The sequence below is a fragment of the Vipera berus genome (genome assembly GCF_964194415.1).
Source record: "Vipera berus genome assembly, chromosome: 8".
Classification (NCBI taxonomy): domain Eukaryota; kingdom Metazoa; phylum Chordata; class Lepidosauria; order Squamata; family Viperidae; genus Vipera; species Vipera berus.
The window spans coordinates 16,615,519-16,640,302 of record NC_138211.1 but is presented as its reverse complement, the minus strand read 5'-3'; the positions used below and the strand labels follow the sequence as shown (position 1 = coordinate 16,640,302).

The following is a 24,784-nucleotide window of genomic DNA, read 5'->3' as shown; positions in this document are numbered from 1 at the left end:
TAAGCTTTTTTGCTTAAGAAAGTCATTTTTATTCAGAAGGACCAACTCACTTGTAAATCTGTTCAGCATTTCATCCTTCAATATTCTGAAAATGCTAGCTTGTAGCAAAGCCATTGAGTAGTTTTTGGACCGAAGTTGCCTGTAAGTTTTAGTAACTAAAGAAATGCAGACAGACAGATGGATGCAGAGGTTTTGATTATCTTCTGTGCTGTAGATTCAGGGCTTTAAAGTTTTTTCTGAATGCAAGTATTTGTGTATGTTCAGGAGACATGGTGCTCACACATGCATTCAGAAGAACTTGAAGAATATTGAGATGGTACAACTAGTCCTCAAGTTACATTTGGTCACTTAGCAACTGTTCAAAGTTACTATGGACCCCCCTGGTTTTGAAGTTCTGACATAATGTGACTACATTTTGAGCCCTTGGCAATCAGCCTAAATTTAAGGCCATTTCCAATGCCCTGGGATCCTGTGACTGTAATTTAGGAGTTTTGCCAGAAATGGGTATTTACTTCTGGTTTCAGAGAAAAACCAGCCCAAAGAAAACAAACAACAACAGTGTTTGCTTAATGACCACTATAAAAAAGTGATAAATGACATGACCCACTATACATCCATCTAAAGCTATCACCTTAATTGCCAGGCTCAGTTATGGTCATACATTGAGGACTACCTATATAATCCTTAGCAATTTTCTTAGCTATTCTCTGTGTTAAAACCAATAAATAATAAGAAATCCTGTCGCCTATGAAAAAAGTAGTACAGTCTGGAGAAAGGATCTTACCCCTTCCACTTCTTTTGAGGCTAATCTTCTATTTACATTTCATAATTTAACCCAGAAAAATAATAATAGGAAGACACTTTATTATCAAAGTATTCGAAGGAGTCAATTGTGGAGGAAATTTTCATCTCTAAGGTTAGAAACCATCAAACTTTGAAGAAACCATTGCTTTCTGCAAGAAATCCAATCTCAGCCCTGTAAATTATTAATCTCTTTTTCTAACTCTGATTTTTTTAACTAGAAAGTCACTGAGCAAAGGTTTCAGCTCAGTACTAACAACTGGGTTCACTTCTGGTTTCTTGGTGGACTAACTGTAGACAAAATGTTCTCTTTTCCCCCAGGATAACAGCATCTATGCAATTATCACTGCAGCTATAATGACCCATGAGATGGGTCATAATCTTGGCATGGATCATGACCAAGATTCCTGTACTTGCAAGGATGGCCCATGCATTATGAAGGCTGCAATAAAGTAAGGATTCAGAAAAGCTTTTAATGCCTTTCAAATCAAATTACATTTAAATGATTGCAATTAAACGCTAAATTAAGTATGCTGAGAGTTTAAAATATGAAACTGTCAGAGTTACAAAACAGTAGGGTTTGGTCAAATGTGTGTCAATTTTCAGTATGTCATTAAAATGTGTTGCATATAAAAAGATAGAACTGCTCTCAACAATTGACTAGCCATCATTTAGTAGCTTCCTCCAAAACAGAATAGTTTATAGAAATGGCATAGGAAGCATAACCCAAGAAACCAAATATTAATAACTGTGATGTTGTTATTAAAGAGGAAGCCAAGTTAGATGTTAAAGACTGTCCTAAAGTGGGAGCCAGAATAGGAAAAAATAAGACATGTTCTGTCTCTCTCATATATTGCAGTCTGCTGAAATCAACAGGTAGCAATATACAGCTGGTCCTCAACTTACAATCATTTGTTTAGCAACCATTCAAAGTTACAGTGGGATAGAAAGACATTATTGATCCTCTCATTTACAACTGATGCAGCATCCACTCATTTAAGACTCAGAATTCAGGCACTTGGCAACCAATATGTATTTATGATGGTTGCAGCATATTAGGTTTATGTGGTCACCATTTGTTGGAAGAAGGAGAAAGAGGAAGGGAAGGAAATACTGTAGTTTATTGCCAAAGTATGTATGTTCATCATATTAGATACGATATTAGAGCAGAATTCCAATAAGTATATTAACTCTCCCTTTGTCTGAAAACATTCATTTGTTATAAAAAGTTCAACCTCTCCAAAAAGAAGAAAAAAGAAACAATTCCACTGTTTTCCCTTTAATTGAATTATTGCCACCTCTTCTTCATCCCATCAGCAACATCATTGTATAATTTCAAGTATAATTGTATAATTTCCTTTTCCACAGAGAGGCTGACTAAAATGAAAACGAAAGGCAGCCCATTAGACATGGAGTTTTCATTGCAATTCATTTTGTTAAATGAGCATAGATCAATGAAATCTGTTCTGAGCCAAATTAGATGATGTCACAATCTTATATTGGTTCATCTTTACAGCCTTCTACCACCCCAGGAGTTCAGCTCTTGCAGTTTATGGTATTATAAGAATTTTATCATGACTGAAGCTTCACAATGCATTTTCAATGAACCCTTAACAACAGATAATCTTACAAATGCAGTTTGTGGGAATGGCTTTGTGGAACAGGGAGAAGAATGTGACTGTGGCTCTCCAGAGGTAAGGGTTTTATTTTATTTTTTTAAAAAAATCAAGGCTGATTTCAGGAACTATGTCAAAAATGAGAATCCTTGCAAAATCATCTGGCTTTCTTAATGGTTTGAGCCATCCAAGAGGTTGGTTTGTGAATGGCATAGGTATGTGACCTTCATGTACATACATGTATGCATGGTTTCTTGGATTTGGGAAATCAGTTGTACACAAATGGAGAACTGATATCTCCTTTTGGGAAAATGTGTGTTTTACCATTCCAAGAATATCCTTCCCTACTGAAAACCCCTACTTTGTTGACATGGCCACATTATGAAGTTAAATATGTGTGTCCTAGGATAATGTTGCAGGATCCAATCTGGGTCAATCTCCAGGACCAGAGATTTAGTTTTCTGACCTTTCAGACTTGTGCTGGAGCCCATCATCAGGGAATTTCTTTCTGAACAGAATGTGTGAGAGAGAAGTTGTGTGAGAGAAGTTCCTTGAGGATGGGCTCCAGCACAAGTCTGAAAGCTTGAAAAACTAAATCTCCGGTCCTGGTGACTGACCCAGATTGGATCCTGCAGCATGGACACATTACCTATCCCACTATTTTCTTGAGCTGCTTCAACTCATAACTTAAAGATCTTCAACCTCTGTTCTGCTCCCTAATAGTAATTTTTCATACAAACACTAATTTATTGAAGTATTCTCCTTAGATTTTTAAATGGAGTCAATACACATGTAATTGTTTCTGCTAATGTGCTTGAGAGATAAAGGAAAGAGAAACAGGCTACTTAATGGTCACATAAATAGTAGCTTAGCCTACAGAAGCAATGGGGTATGACAAACATATCAAGAGGAAAACCTCTCACCCATCTTTCCATAATGATGAAGGGAGGAATGTATTTTCAGCCAAGAAAGATTCTGTTATCATAACCTTGCAATAAAGGTAGTTTAATATTCATGATTGGTGCTTCTTCTCTGGCCTACCTCAAAGGCTGGAAACCTGAGTAGAAAATTGCTCAGAATAAGCAAACAATTTGGAATGCAGGTTATGTGAGCTTCACAGTTTGGAGGTGAGGAAATTTTTATTTGTTCATTTTATTCTTTTCACATAGGAAATATCAGATAAGTATGTTTCGTGTAGATATGGCATCATCTATTTGAAAAAAGAAACAAACAAACATTCAGGCTGCTATTAGTCATATTCATGTTCTAATGAACCCATAAGAGGGGACACATGGCAGAAATATCCTCTTCCTTGGCAGTTTCCCTCTTCAAAATAGACCAATTAAAAAAGAGCAGGCAGAAAAACCTATGACATAATTTGATACATTGTGGTTTTCAGATATGTAAAAACGAGTGCTGCGAAGCTCCAACTTGTAAACTGAAACCTGGGGCTGAGTGCGCAGATGGGGGTTGTTGTGACAAATGCCAGGTAAGACTTGTTTACTTTGAACACTAGGAGGGATTTTATCCTGCTCCTTACTAGTAATATGAAAATGTAGTATCTTTTGATTGTTTAATGTGATCAAAAACATTTTAACCCTGTTCTCATTCCTTCCTCCAGTTTACCTGACCCTTATGAACACGGGGAGGACAGTTTAACAAAATTTCAGCATTGTCTCAGACTAAAATGCATTTTTTTGGCATGTTAAGTCATGTCTATGAAAATAATACATATCCTTCTTAGACTTAGTTTGCATCGAAAACTAGTATAATAAGGATGGGCAATGTCTCGGATTGGTGACCCTAACTCAGCTTCCTGATTTCTGGAAGGTTATAAAAGTTCTCTGATGATGCTATGACATTTTTTTCTTCTCTGCTATGAATTTTAGGGTGGAGATGGGTTTAGGAGACTTCTGGAAGTCAAATTGTTTTCTTTCCACCCTTAAGTTTCTTACCTGCTCTCCAAAGCCCTAAATATTTTTGTGGCACATTTTGGAGGTGCTTGAGGACCATGAAGTGAAAGGTGAAAGTTTCTTGTTCCTTCTATATGGGATCCCAGTTGACTCTATAATAAACTTTTTGAGCAGAGAGGCTGAAAACCTTTGGTTATTTCCATACTTACATCATAAGCCAAAATTCACAGGAACAGAAAACAGTCATGGTTTTTCAGCACGTGAGAGAACATGCTATGAATGCTTCTTACCATGTAAAGAAATAAAAATATACCACGCAAAAGTTCAGCAAATAACATTTCACTGCTCTTTCATAAGAACCAATTTGATTTTCATTGATATTCATGGTCAGCCAACATGTAGAACTTGTGGTTTAGGAATTGAGCTTCTCATGGCAATCATTTTCTCATAGCAAATAAGAGAAGCTGGGACTTCTAGGCATGACACACAATGTCTTAATTTGTGGAGTCCATTTGTAACATTGAAGAGATACCTTGCTTGGTAATCCTCATGATAGATGAAGAAAAGGCTTTGAAATGTGTTGTGAATCATAGTTTGACTCTTTGATGCTTTGAAATGTGTTGTGAATCATAGTTTGACTCTTTGATCTCTGCTGCTAAAGAGTGATAGCTTTATTCTCACCCTTAGTTTAAGACAGCAGGAGAACTATGCCGGGCAGCAATGGATGACTGTGACTTGCCTGAACTCTGCACTGGCCTATCTGCTGAGTGTCCCATGAATTACTTCCATAACGATGGACATCCATGCCAAAACAACTTGGGTTACTGCTTCAGGGGGACATGTCCCACTTTGACCAACCAATGTATTGCTCTCTTTGGGCCAGGTAAGGCAATCTTAGGGTTTCAGAATAGTGCTGTTCTAAAAGACAGTTGTTGCAATTGATCAAAGGTATTTTTTCCCCTTGGTATCCATAGCAAATCATCATTTTATTTCTGTTATATTTGTGTGTGGGTCATGATGGCATAAATTTTTCCAGATGAAGTTCTTTCTTTGGAAGCTTCATAGCTCAGTCCTCCAGATCAGTTCATCTTTTGTTTTAAAGCTCCAGGCATCCATAGAGAACATGGCCAATGGTCAAAGATGATGGCAGTTGTAGACCAGAAATCTGGAAAGATGGACTTTGGGAGAAGGTGGTTTTGTGGGTTGTGGATACATTTCCAAAGTGGACAAAGATCTGAGAAAATACATGTGTGAACTGTATGTGTGTGTATGCCATTTATAGGCTATGTTGTATATTACAGCAACAGTTCAAAATTATTGTCCAATTTTTTTTGTCTTAAATCAACGGATATTGTGAAGTAAGCCAATACTACTGGAAAAGTACAAAGAATAACATCAAGAACCTGTCATATTTAATCTCTTTTTAATGTTTGTATTTTGTATTTGACTTTTGCCCTGTGAACCGCCCTGAGTCCTCAGGGAGAAGGGCGGTATATAAATATTATTAAATTAAATTAAATTAAATTAAATTAAATTAAAATAAGCTTAGAGTTTTCTCCATTTAGCTTTGTTCTTCTAAGAATTAATTAGGGTCAGTGACTGACTCATCGCCTTCCACCTTTCTCAAGCAGAGATAATGGAGATTGAATATGGGACTGTTTGCTAAGAGTATTCAAACCCTAAGATTGAATTTTTCTTCAAATTTGGCATAGTAATTAAAGAAACAGATGTTAAAGATGTGATTCTTGTCACTGATCACTCATGACTTTAATGGCAGACTATCCCAAAATGTTAGCCATGATTTTATGTTGAAAACGGAACATAAGTTATTGAAAACAAGTTCCTTCTTTTCATATAAAGGAGATATTTTTCTGGGAAACAGGAAACAGGGAGATTTTTCTTGATTGTAGATGAGTGACGCAGTAATGATTTGTATATAGAATATCTCCAATACAATTTTGGGGTCCCTAATGAAAAGGATCAGGAGGCATGTGGTGATTTGGAATCCTGCTGGCATGTTACACACTCATGTATTTGCTCCTCACTCTCCTCTTACAGAGGCAAAAGAGGCTCCAGATGAATGTTTTCTGAGTAACCAGAAAGGGAACGATTATGGCTACTGCAGAAAGGAAAACAATACAAACATTCCATGTCAACCAAAGTAAGCACTCTAAATTATTTCCCGCTATGATGATGACATCATTTAAGGATAATATAAGAAATGTTTTCAGGTTCACATCTGTGGGAATCTGATTCTATCACCTGGCTAAAGCAACAGAAGTGTGAGCCAATTTCTGAACGGCTAATTTCCCTTTGTTTTCCATCTTGGGTTACAAAGAAACATCACTACTAAGTGTCTTACAACTGGTCCTTGCACTTACACTGTTGCAGCATCCCTATAGTCATGTGATCAAAATTCAGATACATGTTAATCAACATGCATTTACGAGGGATGCAGTGTGCTGAGATCACATGATGATACTTCCCTGCCAGCTTCCAACAAGCAAAGTCAAGGAGGAAGTCAGATTTGCTTAAGAACCATGTGATTCAGTTAACTGTTGTAGTGAGTTACTAAACCACCATGGCAGAAACGTCATAAAACCAGGTGCAACTCAATTAACAATAGCCTTGCTTAGCAATGCAAATTCTAGATCCTGTTATAGTGACTGTAGAATCGCGTGGTCTCACAAATGAAGGATGCTCAGCTTGGTGTGCAGTGAGTCTTTATTGTAGTCAGGATTCGCTCTAACACAAGGGGTTACCTGGCATACCTTTATACCTGCCCAGGTGAATGCCAACCAATAGATTCAAACCTGGGCTTCCCGCCAGTGCAGGTAGCCAATAGATTTAAACCCTGGCTTCCCGCCAGGACTGGCTATAGCCCGGGGCTGTCAAACTTGTTTAAACCAGGCTTTCCTGCCAAATGCGGTTATAGGCTGGAGCTGTCCAGCTGCGCGCCTCCTGCTGAGCTGACAGCCTGTGTATGCTGGGACTGCATACACTACAGTGACAACCTCAAATTGGGGTGGCAAGGTGTTGAGGCAGAAGGAACAGCAGAGAAGGCACTCCTCCTGGACATGAGCCAGCTGGAATAATTGGGCTGACAGGACTTGCAGGATGCTTCTACCAGCATGAGTGTGATGGGCCAATCCCAGTGGATGAGGTCAAGTAACCTGGACCCATATGGCATGAAGGGCTTTAGAGGTGATCACCAACACCTTGAATTGCAACACCCAGAAGCAGACGGGCAACCAATGCAGCTCACAGAGCAGTGGTATTACCAGGGCCATTTTGGGGGGGTCAATAAACAAAAGGCTGCAGCTAGTGAATCTCCTAGCCATGACTGTCTCCTGCTCCAGGAGAACCCCTAAGTTGTAGACTGGATCTGTCTGGGGCAGAGCAACCCCATTCAGAGTTAAAGATGAAAAGTCCTGGATCCTGGAGCCCCAAAGTACTCAGTGCCCTTTAGTCTTGCCAGGGTTCAGTTGAAACAAGGCCACAGAGTGGCACTCTGAGGACACAATAAGAGCAGAGAAATACTTATGTTTCATCACACTTTCCACCATGAGGTAGGCCTCAATAGTGGTTCTAAGTCATGATCAGTCAGTCATCCCTTCTCTTCCTCTAGAGGCTCTCTAGGCATCTCTTGGCCCTTTTCAGAACTCGTAGCTCCTCCGTGAACCACAAGGAGGGTCAGGAACAATGGGAGGCAGCATATGGAGCCACAAGAATATGTATATGTATTGCACTTAGTCATAATCCATGACTTAGAAACCACAATGGTGAGATGTGCACCATTGAACCCAATACAAACAATAAGCTGTAGTACCTTTTCATGAAGGGACGCGGTGGCTCAGTGGGTTAGGACGCTGAGCTTGTCGATCGGAAGGTCGGCAGTTTGGCGGGTCGAATCCCGAGTGCCGCGTAGCAGAGTGAGCGCCTGTTACTCGTCCCAGCTTCTGCCAACCTAGCAGTTCGAAAGCACGTAAAAATGCAAGTAGAAAAATAGGGACCGCTACGGTGGGAAGGTAACAGCGTTCCGTGCGCCTTTGGCGTCTAGTCATGCCGGCCACATGACCACGGAGACGTCCTCGGACAAGCGCTGGCTCTTCGGCTTTGAAACGGAGATGAGCACCGGACCCTAGAGTCGGAAACGACTAGCACACATGTGCGGGGGAACCTTTACCTTTACCTTTACCTTTTCATGAAGTGTGTAAATTCACTCTGCCTCTAGCTCTTACACAAACACACAGAACCCTGTGCCATTTTTTCCTACTTAAAGAAGAGCAGTCCTTATTTTATATATCCCAATTTCAATCTTAATTATTTTTCTCTCTCATAATTGTATTAAATTGAAATGGAGTAATAGCCATCTTTCAGGACAATTTCCCTCTCTAATGTTTAGAGCAATTGCCCTAAACCTTTAGTTTTCAACTCACCTGACACTCCCATCATTCACTAGTCACAGATTATTGGAAATTTAGGCTAGAGACCTGAAAAAAAAATCAAGCATCCTAAATCTGCTTTAGGAGTTTTCCACGTGGATAATAGATATGTTACTACTCTGATGATAAGAATCCTGACTCAAACTATCTTCACCCTCATAAACAGGGAAACCACGCGAGTTAGTTGGAGATACAGAAACTGTGTTTCTCTAATTCCCCCCAAACCTTGAAAAACTTTGTGAGATTTTTCATTTACCTGTTAAAGGCAAACCAGTTCATTTTGAGGCTGAGCAAGCTTCTGATTTCCCATCTCTCTTTTTTATTTTTTAACATAAATATTTGCGAATGAGCAAAGAAACAGACATCTTCTTAATCCACTTTGTTAATTAGAAGAAATTGGCTGTTTCTTTTTCAGGGATGTTAAATGTGGCAGGTTATACTGCATAGATGATTCAACTGAAGAGAATTCGTGCAAATTCCACTTTTCAAAAGAACAAGAAGATGTTGGAATGGTTGAACCTGGAACAAAATGTGGAGAAAGAATGGTTAGTAAAAGATTAGCTCTTATCTGCCTGTTGGAAGATCTGATTCCAATGGGTGATCACTGGAATAACTTTGCAATGGATCTTGCTGAAAGCTGGTTTAGATTTTCTTTCTTTTTTTGGTTCTGTTTTTATTTTTAAATACAAAACTTCAAAAATTTTAAAAAAACAATGAAGAAAAACCAGAAAACAAGACATTGAAAAAAAATCCTAACACATTTACACATATTATCCCCCCTAGTCGAATATTAATATATTACTGCAATATTATTTTCTCACCTCTTGAGAAACAATCTCCAGAATTTTTTGAACTACTAAAATTATTTACAAATTATTAACTTGTCATCTATATACTATATTAGTGACAAAACAATTAACAAGAATAACAATAATAAAACAAGCAAAATTAAAGTTTGCTAACAAACTGCTATTCTGATCAATGTGTAGAAAATTTACCACAGCAACTTATCTATCCCAAATCATCCCAGGAATTAACAGTAATTTGTCCTTGATCAAATATTCACTTTTTTTTCTTAATACCATATCTTATCAATCATTGTCTGGTTAAAAATAATAAATGCAATGTCCAAAGTTAGTCTATTTTCCCCCAAAACCACAGTTAAGTATGATAAATTCATTTTCCCAATCACTTTCAATTCTCCTAGGAAAAAAAACAATTTATCACTTTTCCACTCGGTCAGATTCCCACTATTGTAATATATATATATATATATATATATATATATATATATATATATATATATATATATATATATATATATATATATATATATATATATATATATATATATATATATAGTAAGGTAAAGGTTCCCCCACACATGCGTGCTAGTCGTTTCCGACTCTAGGGGCCGGTGCTCATCTCCGTTTCAAAGCCGAAGAGCCAGCGCTTGTCCGAGGACGTCTCCGTGGTCATGTGGCCGGCATGACTAGACGCCAAAGGCGCACGGAACGCTGTTACCTTCCCACCACAGTGGTCCCTATTTTTCTACTTGCATTTTTACGTGCTTTCGAACTGCTAGGTTGGCAGAAGCTGGGACGAATAACAGGCGCTCACTCTGTTATGCGGCACTCGGGATTCGACCCGCCAAACTGCCGACCTTCTGATCGACAAGCTCAGCGTCCTAACCCACTGAGCCACCGCGTCCCATATATATATATATATATATATATATATATATATATATATATATATATATATATATATATATGCATTGTTAACTTCAGGGAACCACGTGCAATCAACTCAGTTCTAAGTCTGTACAGTCCATATTTATTTTGAACATTTTTTCTGCTTTCAAATCACATTCCTTTTGTGAATCTAATTTATCCAGAGCTACATGTATGTGGATATTTTCCGCAGCCATTATCATTTCATCAAAATTTAAGAAATAGTTTTCAGCTAGGTATTGTGTGTTGCAAAATGGTCTTTCTTCACATATCAGCCACAATTGCTTGTTTGCAATCTAATACATTGTTACTTTGTGTAACATAGCAATGATAGATAAGAGACTACAAGAAACAAAGAATGTTGAAATAAAGCAAAAAAAAAAAATAGATAAAGAAACAGGGAACGTATTTTCTGGATATTTCCATCCAAAGTTAAATATTTTTTTTTTAAAAAAGCTTCAAATATTTTGCAAATTTATCAACTGCGAAAAGCTGTGGTGAGAGACCAATATAGATTTAAATTGAATGAAAGCACTTTTATTATCCAAGTTGTTGTTGTTGTTAGCTGCGAAGTCGTGTCCGACCCATCGCGACCCTATGGACAACATTCCTCCAGGCCTTCCTGTCTTCTACCATCTTCTGGAGTCCATTTAAGTTCACGCCTACTGCTTCAGTGACTCCATCCAGCCACCTCATTCTCTGTCGTCCCCTTCTTCTATTGCCCTCAATCTTTCCCAGCATTAGGCTCTTCTCCAGTGAGTCCTTCCTTCTCATTAGGTGGCCAAAGTATTTGAGTTTTAGCTTCAGGATCTGGCCTTCTAAAGAGCAGTCAGGATTGATCTCCTCTAGGACTGACCGGTTTGATCGCCTTGCGGTCCAAGGGACTCGCAGGAGTCTTCTCCAGCACCATAGTTCAAAGGCCTCAATTCTTTGGCGCTCAGCCTTTCTTATGGTCCAACTTTCACTGCCATACATTGCAACTGGGAAGACCATAGCCTTGACTATACGCACTTTTGTTGACAGGGTGATGTCTCTGCTTTTTAGTGTGCTGTCTAGATTTGCCATGGCTTTCCTCCCCAGGAGCAAGCGTCTTTTAATTTCTTGGCTACAGTCCCCATCTGCAGTGATCTTGGAGCCCAGGAAAACAAAATCTGTCACTACCTCCATTTCTTCCCCATCTATTTGCCAGGAATTGAGAGGGCCAGATGCCATGATCTTGGTTTTCTTAATGTTAAGTTTCAACCCAAGTTTTGCACTCTCCTTCTTCACCCGCAACAAGAGGCTCTTTAGTTCTTCTTCACTTTCTTCACTTTATTATCCAAGAAGACATCAGATTTCCTTATGGAATAGAAAAAAAATATTAAAAACAACAACATAAATCAAAGGGAAAATGGAGAAAGAATAGATAAAATAAATCAATATTCAGTTAGCTGGTCAAGTTTTAAAAGTAAAAGTGAAGTAAAACAAAAGCTAGAGCCTTGGTGGAGCAGTGGGCTGATGCCTCCTTAAGTAACACCAGCTGCCTGCAATTAGTGCAGGTTCGAGTCCCACCAGGCTCAAGGTTGACTCAGCCTTCCATCCTTCCGAGGTAGGTAAAATGAGGACCCAGATTGTTGGGGGCAATTAAGCTGACTTTGTAATAATGCCGCTTGGGGTGTGTGTGAAAGCCCTAATAAGCAGGCATATACATAGAATGAAGGCTACTGCTAAGCTTGTAAGCCGCCCTGAGTCTTCGGAGAAGGGCGGGATATAAATGTAATAAAAATAAAATTAAAATAAAATAAAAAAGTAAAATTAAAACCCAGGCATGCTTAAGAAAACAAACTACCGAGAGGAAGATGGATGACCAGTGACTTTCTGTTCACTCTTTAAGACTCCCCTTTGCAGGATCCATGGCCATCCAAAAGCTGTCTTGGGTCATTCCTTAGTGCTCCCATTCAAATGCAGGGAGCAGCACTGCCAAAGAACCAGCTTTGGCAGCAAAACCAGCAGATCAATAAAAAGAAAAATCTCTACCATCCAGTAACAGTCTCGGGGAGGCATTGTTGGTTTAGATTTTCCATACTACCCTGAATCTATGTAGAAGAAAAAGTAAGCATCAAGCCTTTTTGTTTTGTTATTTTGTTTTTCCTTCAAAAAACAGTCATAACTAATGAGTTGGATATCCAGGGCTGTTTATTTCTTCTAAAAACAAAATGCCTCACCTTCTCAGAAAATGGTGCTTCTCCTTGCAGCACTTTCTGGATGGTCCTTTCCAGTGCTTTTTTGGTAAAAGAAAAAAGTGCCGGAACTCACATATGTCATACAACTCGCCTTGCCTACCCTATAAGGTTCCATCCCAAAAAGGTGCCGGAACTCCGTTCTGAGCGTTCTATGAGAAAAAAAGCCCTGGTCCTTTCTCTTAACATGTAGGTATCCCTGTAAGGAAGATGGAAGAGAGATGATACAGGTCACCAGTTCAGTGAAGCCATTTAGAAGTGCTGAAGCAATTCTAAACCTTTTCTTAAAAGATCAGGAATCACTTCTTCCTGTCTTTTTACACCATATGAAACCTGAAAGAAGCTTATTGAATATCTTGGGCTAATTCTAGGCAATGACAGATTTTAGTTGTGTAGGAAAGTGCTGCCTTACTCTATTGATAATCTTTGATGTTGACTTTCAGGTCTGTGGCTTCGGGCACTGTATTGACATAGAAATAGCCTTTGGATGAATCACTAGCTTCTCTCAAATTTGATGTTGGTGATCCTCCTTCCAGAAGGCTTGGCTTCCTTCAAGCCCCAAAAGACCCATCTTTCTTCATCGTACTAGTAAATCATTCTTAACTTCTAGATGGCATCTAAAATCTGCAATATTTCTTCTCCAAGTTTAATCTGACTAACTTTTTGCTGTAATTAATTTTTTCCCCAGCCACAAAGCTCCACGGTATATGTGCTGCCAAGAAAAAATATTGGCTATTTTACTTTTGCCAATTTCAAAAGATGTTTTAATGGAAGAAGTTTTACTTTTGGAGCTGGCATATTCAAAGGCAATGCATTCTGTTCCAAAATTTACACTGTGATAATCAAAGATGTAGCTGCTTCCATCAATAAACAAATTTAATTCTGCATTTAGTAAAGGTTGATTTTCAAATTTAGTTCTCTGGAATAAACCACATCAAGAATTTGCATGCAATCATGAGGTAAATCATCAGGTGAATTATCTACTGGCATTAAAGAGGTTGGATTTTGCTCATTCAGTCAGCCAGAAAATTCAAAACGCTGATAGTGTTTTATTCACGTTCTGTTTCAGAAGGAATCCCTAACAATACATCATACTGTATACATATGGCAATACAGAATGATTTGTTACTGGTTAGGCGGTGGGTGGGTCCATCTGAATACATCAGAGCCAAGAGCTTTACCAAAAATGGTTGAACTATTTTCAAATCCTCGCGGTAACAAACTACAGTTACGTGTATGTGTTCAAGTGATAGAATCAAGATCAGGTGAAGTGTTAATACCACTTTATAATCCCTTGGTAAATCCACAATTAGAATACTGAATCCAGTTTGGTCACCATGATGTAAAAACACTCTTTCTAGAGTAGAAAGAGTACATAGAAAAACAACAAAGATGAGTAGGGGAATGGAGGCTAAAACATATAAAGAACAGTTGCTGGAATTGGCTATGTCTAATTTAATGAAGAGAAGGACTAGGGGTGACATGATAGCAGTATTCCCATATCTCAGGGGTTGCCATAAAGAAGAGGGAGTCAACTATTCTCCAAAGCACCTGAAGAAGCAATGGATGGAAATTAATCAAGGAGAGAAACAACCTAGAACTAAGGAGAAATTTCCTGACAGTGAGAACAATTAATCAATGGAACAGCTTCCTCCAGAAGTGGTGAATGCTCCCACACTGGAAGTTTTTGGGAAGAGATTGGACAACCATTTGTCAGAAATGGTATAAGGTTTCTTGCCTGAGCAGGGGGTTGGACTAGAAGACCTCCAAGGTCCCTTCCAACTCTCTTATTCTGTTATTCAGTGTCAAACCGCTGGAAAGCAAGCAATCTCTGGCTGTCTGCTTGAAAGAGGAATACAGAAACGGGTGTCCTTTAAGTGCAATATAATAAACCACGCAAAAGCAGGTGAAATCAACGACATCACAGTATAAGGATTTGGCACTGTATGGTGAATTGTCACTGAGTAAAATGATAATTCTCAAATCCAGATGAAAAGAAACATTACATTTCTTAACTGGCAGAATTAAAGTATTCAAAGAAGTTTTCCCTTTCTTCAGAAGATCATACTGTAGGAAATGGTTCATGATTGGCCTCAGCCCTGCTCTAGCTTTCCCAGAAAAAGCTAACTGTTCAGTTTGCACAGGTTCCTCTCCTGGTTTCAGGGCAATTTCCACAGGAGGAATATATTTAACTCATCCTGGATTGCCTGAAGCCCAGACCCTTGGGTGGGGAGGGGAAAAAGGACAACCAGAATTTACCCCACAAAGAACCAAAGTAAAACATAACTAAGACCCTTACACTACTATAACATATTGCCTCCCTCATGTCACACTTCAAACTTCATTTAAACTAATTATGAATCTCTGTCCACGTCTCCTTGCACACATACTGTAGACATTAATTATGAAAGCTTTAACCTAGCAGTACAAAATCCTCAGACATTCTGGCACCCAAAGCAATCAATAAGTAAAGTTATTTTTTTTAAAATAATCCATTGCCTGTGGGAATCATATTTTCAGGAAAGTTAAGCATTAGAAATCTTTTTATGAATTTAAATCTCATATTATTAATGGGTTTAAACCAGGCTCCGGACTATCTGTCTGATTGCAAAGTTTACAGGATGAAGCTCAGAAATTAAGAAAGATGGGTGAACAACCTACAGCAGAAAAATCTAAATGATAATTCTCCAGACTGGATGAGAAAATTATCTAAATAAATATAATTTCAAACTGCATTCAAAACCTGCGATCTGAACTAGCTACCTCATCTGTAGGAGCAAAGCTTCTCAGATTTTCACCAGTTTTGTCAGAGCATGAATTCCCATAAGTGTGTAACAAGCTTCCACCATACTACACAGTCGTACAGATTTTTTGTGCATTTAGGCAAGAAAAACCAAATGCTGATGTATAGCATAAGGGGGACCTGGCTCAATAGTAATAACTGCAAGAGGTATCTTGGAGTCCTAGTGGACAATTACTTAAATATGAGCAAGCAGGAAAATGAAGTAAATATTGCATGCAAACCAAAGTAAGTGGTCTGAATTATTTCCTGCTATGAGGATGGTGTCATTTAAGGATAATAAAAAATGGTTTCAGCTCCACATCTGTGGGACCATGGTTCTGCCACCCAGCTAAAACAACAGAAGTGTGTGCCAATTTCTGAATGGCTAATTTTCCTTTGTTTTCCATCTTGGGTTACAAGTTGAAGCAAAAGTGGGGTATGAAATGAGTGCCGTGAGGATAGAAGTGCCTTTTAAAAGATTGTATGAGAAAGTACGGGTAGTCCTTGACTTACAAACATTTGTTTAACGACTTCAGAATTACAATACTGAAAGAAGAGACTTACAACTGGTCCTTGCCTTACAGGTTTCTCAGAATAGTCACATGATCAAAACTCAGGGATTTGGCAACCAACTTACCTTTACAAGGGCTGCAGTGTCCTGAGGTCATATGATCACCATTTGTGACCTTCCCAGACAGCTTCCAACAAGCAAAGTCAATGAGGGAAGTTGGATTTGCTTAAAAACCGTGGGATTCACTTAACAATTTTAGTGAGTTACTTAGCAACCATGGCAAAAAAAGACATCAAATCAGATGCAACTCACTTAATAACAACGTTGCTTAGCAATGGATATTCTAGACCCAGTTATGGTCATAAGTCAAGGACTACCACTACCACAACTTTTCTCTCTGGGTTGACATCACCCATGTTGTTTAACTCATATTATTGAAGAAACCCTGGTTGGTGAGATTATGAATTTCACTTAGTCATAAACCATGAATTAGAAACCACAATGGCTAAATTTGCATCACATGTTGAACCCAAACCAAACAATAAGCCACATTATCTCTTATTGATGTGTATAAACCCAAACTCTGCCTCTACCTTTTACACGAACACAAAGAACCCTGTGCCATTTTTTTTCTATTAGAACAAGGGCATTCCTTATTTTATACACCATTATTTAAATCTAAATTCTCTCTTTTATTTATTAAATTGAAATAGAATAATAGACATTTTTTCAGGACAATTTCCCTCTCTCTTGTTTAGCACAGCTGCCTTGACCTTAAATTTAACTTACACCATCCTCCCACCATTCAGTAGTCACAGATTATGGAAAATTTAGTCTAGAGATCTGGAAAAAAAAATCAAGCCTCCTAAATCTGCTTTAGGAGTTTTCCAGGTAGATAATAGATGTGTTATCTGCTCTGAAGATAAGAATCCTGACTCAAATAATTTTCATTTCCCCAAAAACAGGGAAATCATGTGAGCTAGTTGGAGATACAGAAATTATGTTTCTCGATTCCCCCCTCCCCCAAACCTTGAAACATCTTGTGAGATTTTTCAGTTACCTGTTAAAGGCAACTCAGTTCACTTTAAGGCTGGGCAAACGTCTGGTTCTCCATCTTTAAATAAAACACACAGACATAAAGCTTAACTCAAGAACAACTGACTGTTAGCAAAGCCACTCATGCCCTGGTCATCTCCCAGTTGGATTGCTTCATAAAGCAAACCTTTGAGAGTATTTGGAAGGTACAACTGGTACAGAATGCAGTGGTGCTCACAGTTTTGGAGGTCCCTTGTGTGGCACATGTGACACCATTGTTACATGAGCTGCACAAGTTGCTGTTATGACCCTGGTGGTCAAGGCGAGGCAGAGACCTCTTCAGAGTTCTTCATTGCTCTAATTAATGGTCCAACAAATGGCCGTCCAATGACTGGTAAGGCTCCACCCCATGCTACCCAAAGGCAGCCACCCTCAGTCCCCCAAACAACAGTCATACATAACAGAGGAAGTCCACAGAGTAGGAACATGCTCACACAAGGCAAAGTCCAGGCACAAGACAAAAGAGAAGACCTTGTCCTCAAGGTAAGGGCAAGGTACAAGGCGAAAGGCATGAGTCAAAGGGGGGGGGATTGAAAGGCAACACAAACAATTGTTCCTGACAAACACTAACTTTCCATGGCTTCTCCTTAAATCAATCCATTCCAGGTGTTCCTTCTGAGGAGGGGAGGGATAACCTTCTCCTGAGTAGCCTCACAGCCTTCTTCTGAGCTTGCCTATGCTCTTCTCTCTGTGTCCTTGGATTCGGTGGGGGAGGCAGATGTTCCTCATCAGAGGGGATGTGCTAGCTTTTAGCACCACTGCCTGTCAGTAGCCAATCCTCTCCTGTGTCCGTGAGGGCAGGCAGCTCTCTGTCTGGTTGACCACCCCTCCCAATGCCTGAGGGGCCTGAGACAGCATTGTCCTCAGCCCTTGGTCTCTCCAAAATGCCAAGAGAGATTTGTCATCCCTGTTGGATGGTCCCTGTTCCAACTCCTCCTCTGAACATAACTCCAATGGACAAAGCTCCATGGGCACATACAACACTAAGAGCATATTTGTTGTCAAGAAAAATATTGGGCATTTTACTTTTTGCCTATTGCGGAGCATGTTTTAATGCAACAAGGTCCACTTTTTGAGCTGGCAGATTCAAAGTCAATGCTTCCTCTCCCAAAATTTCACTCTGGCTTTCCTAGATGTAGCTGCTTCACTCAAACTATTCTGATTCTGCATTTTGTAAAGGCTGATTTTTCAAATCACGTCTGCTGGAGTAAGAGCTTGCATGCAATTATGATGGAAATCATTAGGTGAATTATCTATTGGCATTAAAGCGGCTGGATTTAGCTTATTCAGTCACCTAGAAAATTCAAATTCTGTCGCAGACGGAGCCCCTAACAATAAATTATCCACATATGGCAACACAGAGCTATTTGTTCCTGGTTGGGGGATCCATCTAAAAATGGCTGGGCTATTTTCAAATCTTTGGGGTAACACAATCCAGTATAGCTGAGTTCCCTGTACATATTCATTGTCAGACCACTGAAAAGCAAACAACTTCTCACTATCCACTTGAAGGGGAATAGAGAAGAAGCCATCCTTTAAGTCCAGTACAGTAAACCATGCAAAAGCAAGTGAAATCAAAGTGAAATCAAAGATATCAAAGTGCAAGGATTTGAAGGGTGAATTGTCACTGTAAATGTACAAATAATTCTCAAGTCCACTACAAAATCCTCAGACAGTCTGGCACCAAAACCAATCTATGAGTAATGTTCATTTTTTTTAAAAAAGAATCCATTGCTGTGGGAATCATATTTTCAGGAAAGCAAAGCCTTAGAAAGATTTATTTCATAGACTTTAACTGTGTTCCAGAATGTTATCACATTCAAATTGACTGGTACTGATGGTTGACACGGGTTGCTGCCAGCATCATCATCGTCATCGTCATCATCATCATCATCATCATCATCATCATCATCATCATCATCATCGTACCTTCCTTTCTCATGGACCCTAATAGATTTAAAAACAACAACAGTGGCTTGAAATAATTAATCATTTTGTATGGAAAAGAGAAGGGTTTTTTTAGATTACTGATAAAATGAGTTATGGTGCAGAATTAACAGTAAAATATAGGAGATAAAATGGGATGGAAAAAATCCTCAACAACTCAAGTTAGCATGTTGACTGGGGAATTCTGGGAGCTGAAGTCTACACAGCTTAAACTTGCTGAGGTTGAAAAACACTGTAGCAGGGTCAGCCTCCCATGGCATAACCTGTATGGTGAACATTATATTTGGCTTTACCACTTAGAGCAGGAGGACTGCAACGTGGACTGAAAACTTTGTTCCTTTATATTTATGTTTTACTCCATTTATTTTCCTAAACCTACTTTGAATGGGAAAAGAAGACCCGATTTATTCTTTTTAGAATAATGCAATGCTGTTATATTCTGAAATCTGCAATATTCTGAATGTTGTGATTCAGTTCACTGCTAGAGGAATTAGTTATCAAAAAGCATACATAACAAACAAATGATCACCCTATTATACATTTGTATACTTTGGGTGAAAGTCTGCTCAACACTACTTTATATTAGGGAAAGTAATCTATAAATTGTCAATGATTGGAGTGGGAAGAGAGAATATAAAAAAGTATACAAAATAAGATTACTAGGAGAAAGTCTGTAGGAAAATGTACATAATGTGGAATTAAAAATACAATGTGATTTGGGAATAAACTGAAAGAAATGTAAACCAGGAAAAGCAAGAGTTTTGGTCATAAGAATTTAGGGAAAGAAAAGTCTAACTTCCCCCTTTTATTGTACCTTTTTAAATGGTTGTTGTCTGCAGTATATTACAGAGCACATCCATGAATGCCAACTAGCAGTCAGAAGACAGGATGAAAACTCCTTAACTGCACAACACATGGACGGGCTGAACCATAGTTTAAACTGGGAGAGTGTGAGCATCCTAGATCACGCCAAGTTGAAAAATACTTCCATATTCCTGGATTTGTGGTGCTGAAACAAATCAGCCATCATCAGGAGCAAAGAGATACACATCATCTACACATCCTTGAAAAGAGACAAATCAAAATTCCAAAAATGAAACAAAAAAGTACAAAATATTTCCTCACCAGCAATCAACTACCAGATCAGCAAACACCAACACCAACCATCAAGTAGTAAACAATACCCCAATCAAGGAACTTATCAAGGGGCTACAAAGAAGACTCCCATCCACACCAATTGGGAAAGCATCTTGTCTAAAAATAGAGAGCAAATCCCATTCACTTCCAGCATTGATGATATTTCCTAGTTTGGTAATGAAATGTCTGCAAGACAAAAGGACCCCAAAGTATTCATGAGCAACAGTTGCTTAAAAACAGCAGTAGTATTAGCACTGTAATACAACAGCTTTACAGTAGCAAAAGCCTGTATCCTAAAAAAAACAAAAACCCTTAATAACAATTAAAATAAATCATTGCCAAAAGGGTAAGCATAATAATTCTTTAACAGTTGTTTTGCCTTGTGTCTTTTGCCAGCATCTGATTGAAAGGAACAGACAAAATGAGATTAAAGGAGATTAATGCCAAGGATAAATGTAGAAAGGAACCATTTTCTTCCCTGATCTGTTTCTTTATATCTTTGTTTTCTCTGCTTGTTTTGATTTTATCTTCCAAAGCTGTAAAGTGACACATGGTGCTTATGCAACATTAGAATCAGTGGCAGTCAAGGATGCACATATTTCTTTCTTTCTTTTTTTCTTCTTCAAATTTTATTGATTTTCTAATATTACATTCACATATTTGAAAAGCAATGTGGCGGCTGGGTTGTAGTAATTCAATTACATGCGAATATTATTAATACAGATTTCAAATTAGTACCATAAACATTTCCTCTCTTTTTCCCTTCATATATACTGTCTATTTGTAGATTTATAACACGTTTTATTCTATCAATCACACAGAAAATAACTTTTCTTACATATATCAATAGTTTTTAGTTTATATACTCGTTGTTTTAGCATACTATCTTTTAGACCGCCCCGAGTCCCTCGGGAGAAGGGCGGTTTATAAAAACAAATAAATAAATAAATAAATAAATAAATAGACAATCAATGACCTCATACATTTTTCCAGTTTTAATTTCCACTAAGATTTAAATTCAATGTTTGATATTTATCATTCCTAAGATTTTTAATATACTCCCAATTCCTGTATCGCTATTCTTCACAAGATCTAATATTCAAAATACATATCTTATCTATTTAACCTCTCACCCTCTCTATCAACAAAGTAGTAATACAATATGATATCCTTCCTTTCTGCTAGTTTTTGATTTTTTTAAGTAGCAATCAAAATTTCTTTTTATTTCAGTATTTAATGCTTTTTTAAAAAAAATCCCATTTATATCCCGCCCTTCTCCGAAGACTCAGGGTGGCTTACAATCTAAGAAGCACAAATCAATGTGCTTAGCAATAGCCTTCATTCTATGTATATGCCTGCTTATTAGGGCTTTCGCCCCCCCCCCCCAGCAGCATTTTACAAAGTCAGCTTATTGCCCCAAACAATCTGGGTCCTCATTTTACCTACCTCGGAAGGATGGAAGGCTGAGTCAACCTTGAGCCTGGTGGGACTCGAACCTGCACTAATTGCAGGCAGCTGGTGTTACTTAAGGAGGCATTAGCCCACTGCTCCACCAAGGCTTCCTCTCTCTTCCTCTTGGTATCTGCTATCTCATGCTTAAACTAATAATTTTTATTCTTGATGTTCCATATAGACCTGTTTACTACTTTCATCAATAAGTTTTTAGCTTATCTACATCGTACTCACCTTTACATGACCTTTATGCACAAATCAATATTCAAATTTAGCTATTAGTATTTATACTACTGTTTTAATGACCAAAATTTTTTCTTTATCTCAATTCATAACAATGTCTTATATTCAACATGCACATCTTATCTAATTAAGTATATTCTGTTTTAGATGTTGATAAGATGGTCAAAACTCCATTCTTCTTCAGTCTTATTGTAGCTTTTTTCCTTTGCCAAGTCATCTTCCAAGTCCTTGTTTTTGGGTCATCAAACCAATCTTCTTGTAATGTTATATATATTATTTGATGTTGGCGAAACCATCCCGTCACCATTTTTTTGAGAGGACTTGTAGATCTGGTGGGTCGCCTCTTTATTCTTCTGTATTGACATGGTTGTTTTGAACTGTTTATCTTCTCTTCCAACTGTTCTTTTTCTGGATCCTCCAATTCCTTCTGATTTGTATAGGAAACCTTTTCCTTTTTCCAAGTTGTCGCTGTCTTTTCTAGATTTTCAAATGCCAATATGTGTTGAGCAGTTAATTCTTCTGTCGTCGTATTTGAATGTTTCATTTTTTTATTGTATTTTGTATAGTTGTGGTCAAAGTTTAGGCTTTCATATCTAGGCTTTCTTTTTGTTCCTTCCCATAGCCTCTTAATTTTTCATTGGCTGTGATGAGAGTTTGAATTATTGTTTTCAACACAGAGAGAATTTGTTGATTTTTATCCATAAGAAGACTTTGTTCCTGATCTTCTTCCATATTAGTATTTTAGACTACAGGCTTTACAGTTAAGCAATCCAAAAGAAAGGGAAAGGTTTTTTTTCTGGGTAAGGAACACGGAGCCTTTCACAGCTGTTGTTTCAAAATTCTCAAGGTTATATGTCTTATCTATTTCCCTGGGCTGTCAGCCAAGCCCCTGAAAAATAACAGATTAAAATACCAACCATGACCACATGGTGTCGCCTCTACCTTTTAAAATGTCCCTTTGAGTCCCAAAGTTATTTTAATATTTTCAGGGTTTTTTTTCTTATTTATAAGGGAAAACCCAGATTTTCAACAGAAATGGATAATTAAAAATAAAAAGTAAAAAATCTTTCAGTCCACAAGCTTCATGAAATAAAATTCTAATTGGGATCCATTTCCTTTTTAACATTTTAAACTCCCCTGGGTGGTCGGTCACTGCTCTTTCTGGAGGGAGGGATAAAACCCCCCTTCCCTCACCACAAGGGGAAAAATGCTTAGCAGCTTAAACAGGTACAGAAAACAATTAGGGTGTTAAAGAGGTAGATCTCACCCAGTCTCTTCCTCGCTACTTTAAGGTTGCCTGGTGGAAAATGTGACTTTGGCTATTTGCAGCCTAGGGATGAGCCATATTTCTATGGCCAGTCCTTTTTTCCGCCGGTTTGGAGGGATCGCCAGGTCTAACAGGAGCGTTGCGGCTCTCCTGCAATCCAGCGAACACCCCCTTCTTGTTGGTCGCCTCTTCGGGCTGACTTTCAGCCCTTTTCAGGGCCCCCCAGTGATGTAAAACTGGACGGGGGAGAGAAAGCAAGTCTCCCAGTCATCCATGGCAGCCGTGTGGCAAACTGGAAGTCAAGGGTGCACATAGTTCACCTGCCAATATGAAAGAGAGAAGGCTTTGTGGCCACCATCTTTGCACTTTATTAACCTTCCCTTCCGATGCCCATGGCTGCAGTCAAAACTCATGAAAATCACTGGATATTGTTCGTGGTAGTTCTAATTGGGGGAGAGATTCATTAGCAAAAGGAAAAACAAATGGAGTCATAAAGAGCCAGTTTGGTGTGGTGGTTAAGATGCAGGTCTCGAAACGAGGAGAGTTTGAGCCTTTCTTAGGCATGAAAGTCAATTGGGTAACTTTAGGCTTCTCTCTTAGCCCAACTGAACTCATAGGGTTCTTATTGGGGAAAATATGACTAGGAAAGAATATTAGACATGTGCATATAAATTGACTAATTTATAAAATGTAATAAATACAAGGATAAAGTATAAATAAAATCCAGAAATGAAGAACAAAACATTTGGCCATGTATCATATAGATATAGGAGAAGAACAGACAAAGTTGGAGGGTGGAGTTAAATGTGACATCAGTTTGGAGTCATTTCATTGCCACAAGAGACCCAGTTCCAGCCCTCCATGAATTCCACTGACCCTTATCTAGTGCCAATTCAGCACTGACCATTAATTGACTAGATTCTTGTGTATAGTGGCAAGAGAAAACCCTTCTGTGCCTTGAATTCAATAGCTTTGTTTAATTAATTGTTCCTGCATTATGTTTTATCCCAATATGACATAGTCACCCTCTGCCAAAGTTCCTCAACTTCAATCTCCTCTATCATTCCATCTCTGTTAGTAAGAATTAAGTCCAGTTCTAGTTCCTTCCACAATTAACAGAAGCCACCATGGGTTTATCAAAATCAGACCATGCCAGGTAATCCTTATTTCTTTCTTTGACAAAGTGACTGAATCATGGATAAGGGAAACACTGCGGACATAGTTTACTAGATTTCAATATGGCATTTGACAAAGTAGACCACAGCATACAATTCAGTTCAGTAACTTACAATTTTTTTAGTGCAAATCTTAAACTACAACCTTAAATATTTCTTCTCTTTTTCCCTTAATATCTACTATCTCATATTTAAGCTAATACAGTTCTTATAACAACTAAATAAAAACATCATTATTACATTTATCAATAAATTTTTAGCTTATACATATCTTAATTACTTTTACATTCAATCTTTACATTCAGTCAATGTCCTGTTATTAGTTTTTCCCAATTTTTAGTTTCCCATCAATATTTAAATTTAACATTTGATATTTATAATTTCCAGGTTTTAGGTAACCAAAGTTTCCTTTATCTCAATTCATAACAGAATCTAATATTCAAAATAC

At 38.2% G+C, this 24,784-nt stretch overlaps 1 protein-coding gene across 3 annotated transcripts in view; it reads left to right on the top strand.

Moving 5' to 3' along the window:
- LOC308671401 (zinc metalloproteinase-disintegrin-like protein H3) overlaps positions 1-24,784 on the top strand; it is a 287,574-nt gene that overhangs the window by 13,693 nt on the left and 249,097 nt on the right. The window contains exons 10-16 of one of the 3 annotated variants that reach the window (XM_081333563.1): positions 1,123-1,253; positions 2,318-2,495; positions 3,817-3,906; positions 5,018-5,213; positions 6,389-6,491; positions 9,191-9,320; positions 13,171-13,607. The exons of the other annotated variants lie outside the window; for them this stretch is intronic. Coding sequence (XP_081189689.1) covers positions 1,123-1,253; positions 2,318-2,495; positions 3,817-3,906; positions 5,018-5,213; positions 6,389-6,491; positions 9,191-9,320; positions 13,171-13,218 — 876 coding nt within the window. The 3' untranslated portion in view covers positions 13,219-13,607. Of the gene's footprint in view, positions 1-1,122; positions 1,254-2,317; positions 2,496-3,816; positions 3,907-5,017; positions 5,214-6,388; positions 6,492-9,190; positions 9,321-13,170; positions 13,608-24,784 lie in introns of those variants that run through there. 3 annotated transcript variants of the gene reach the window in all.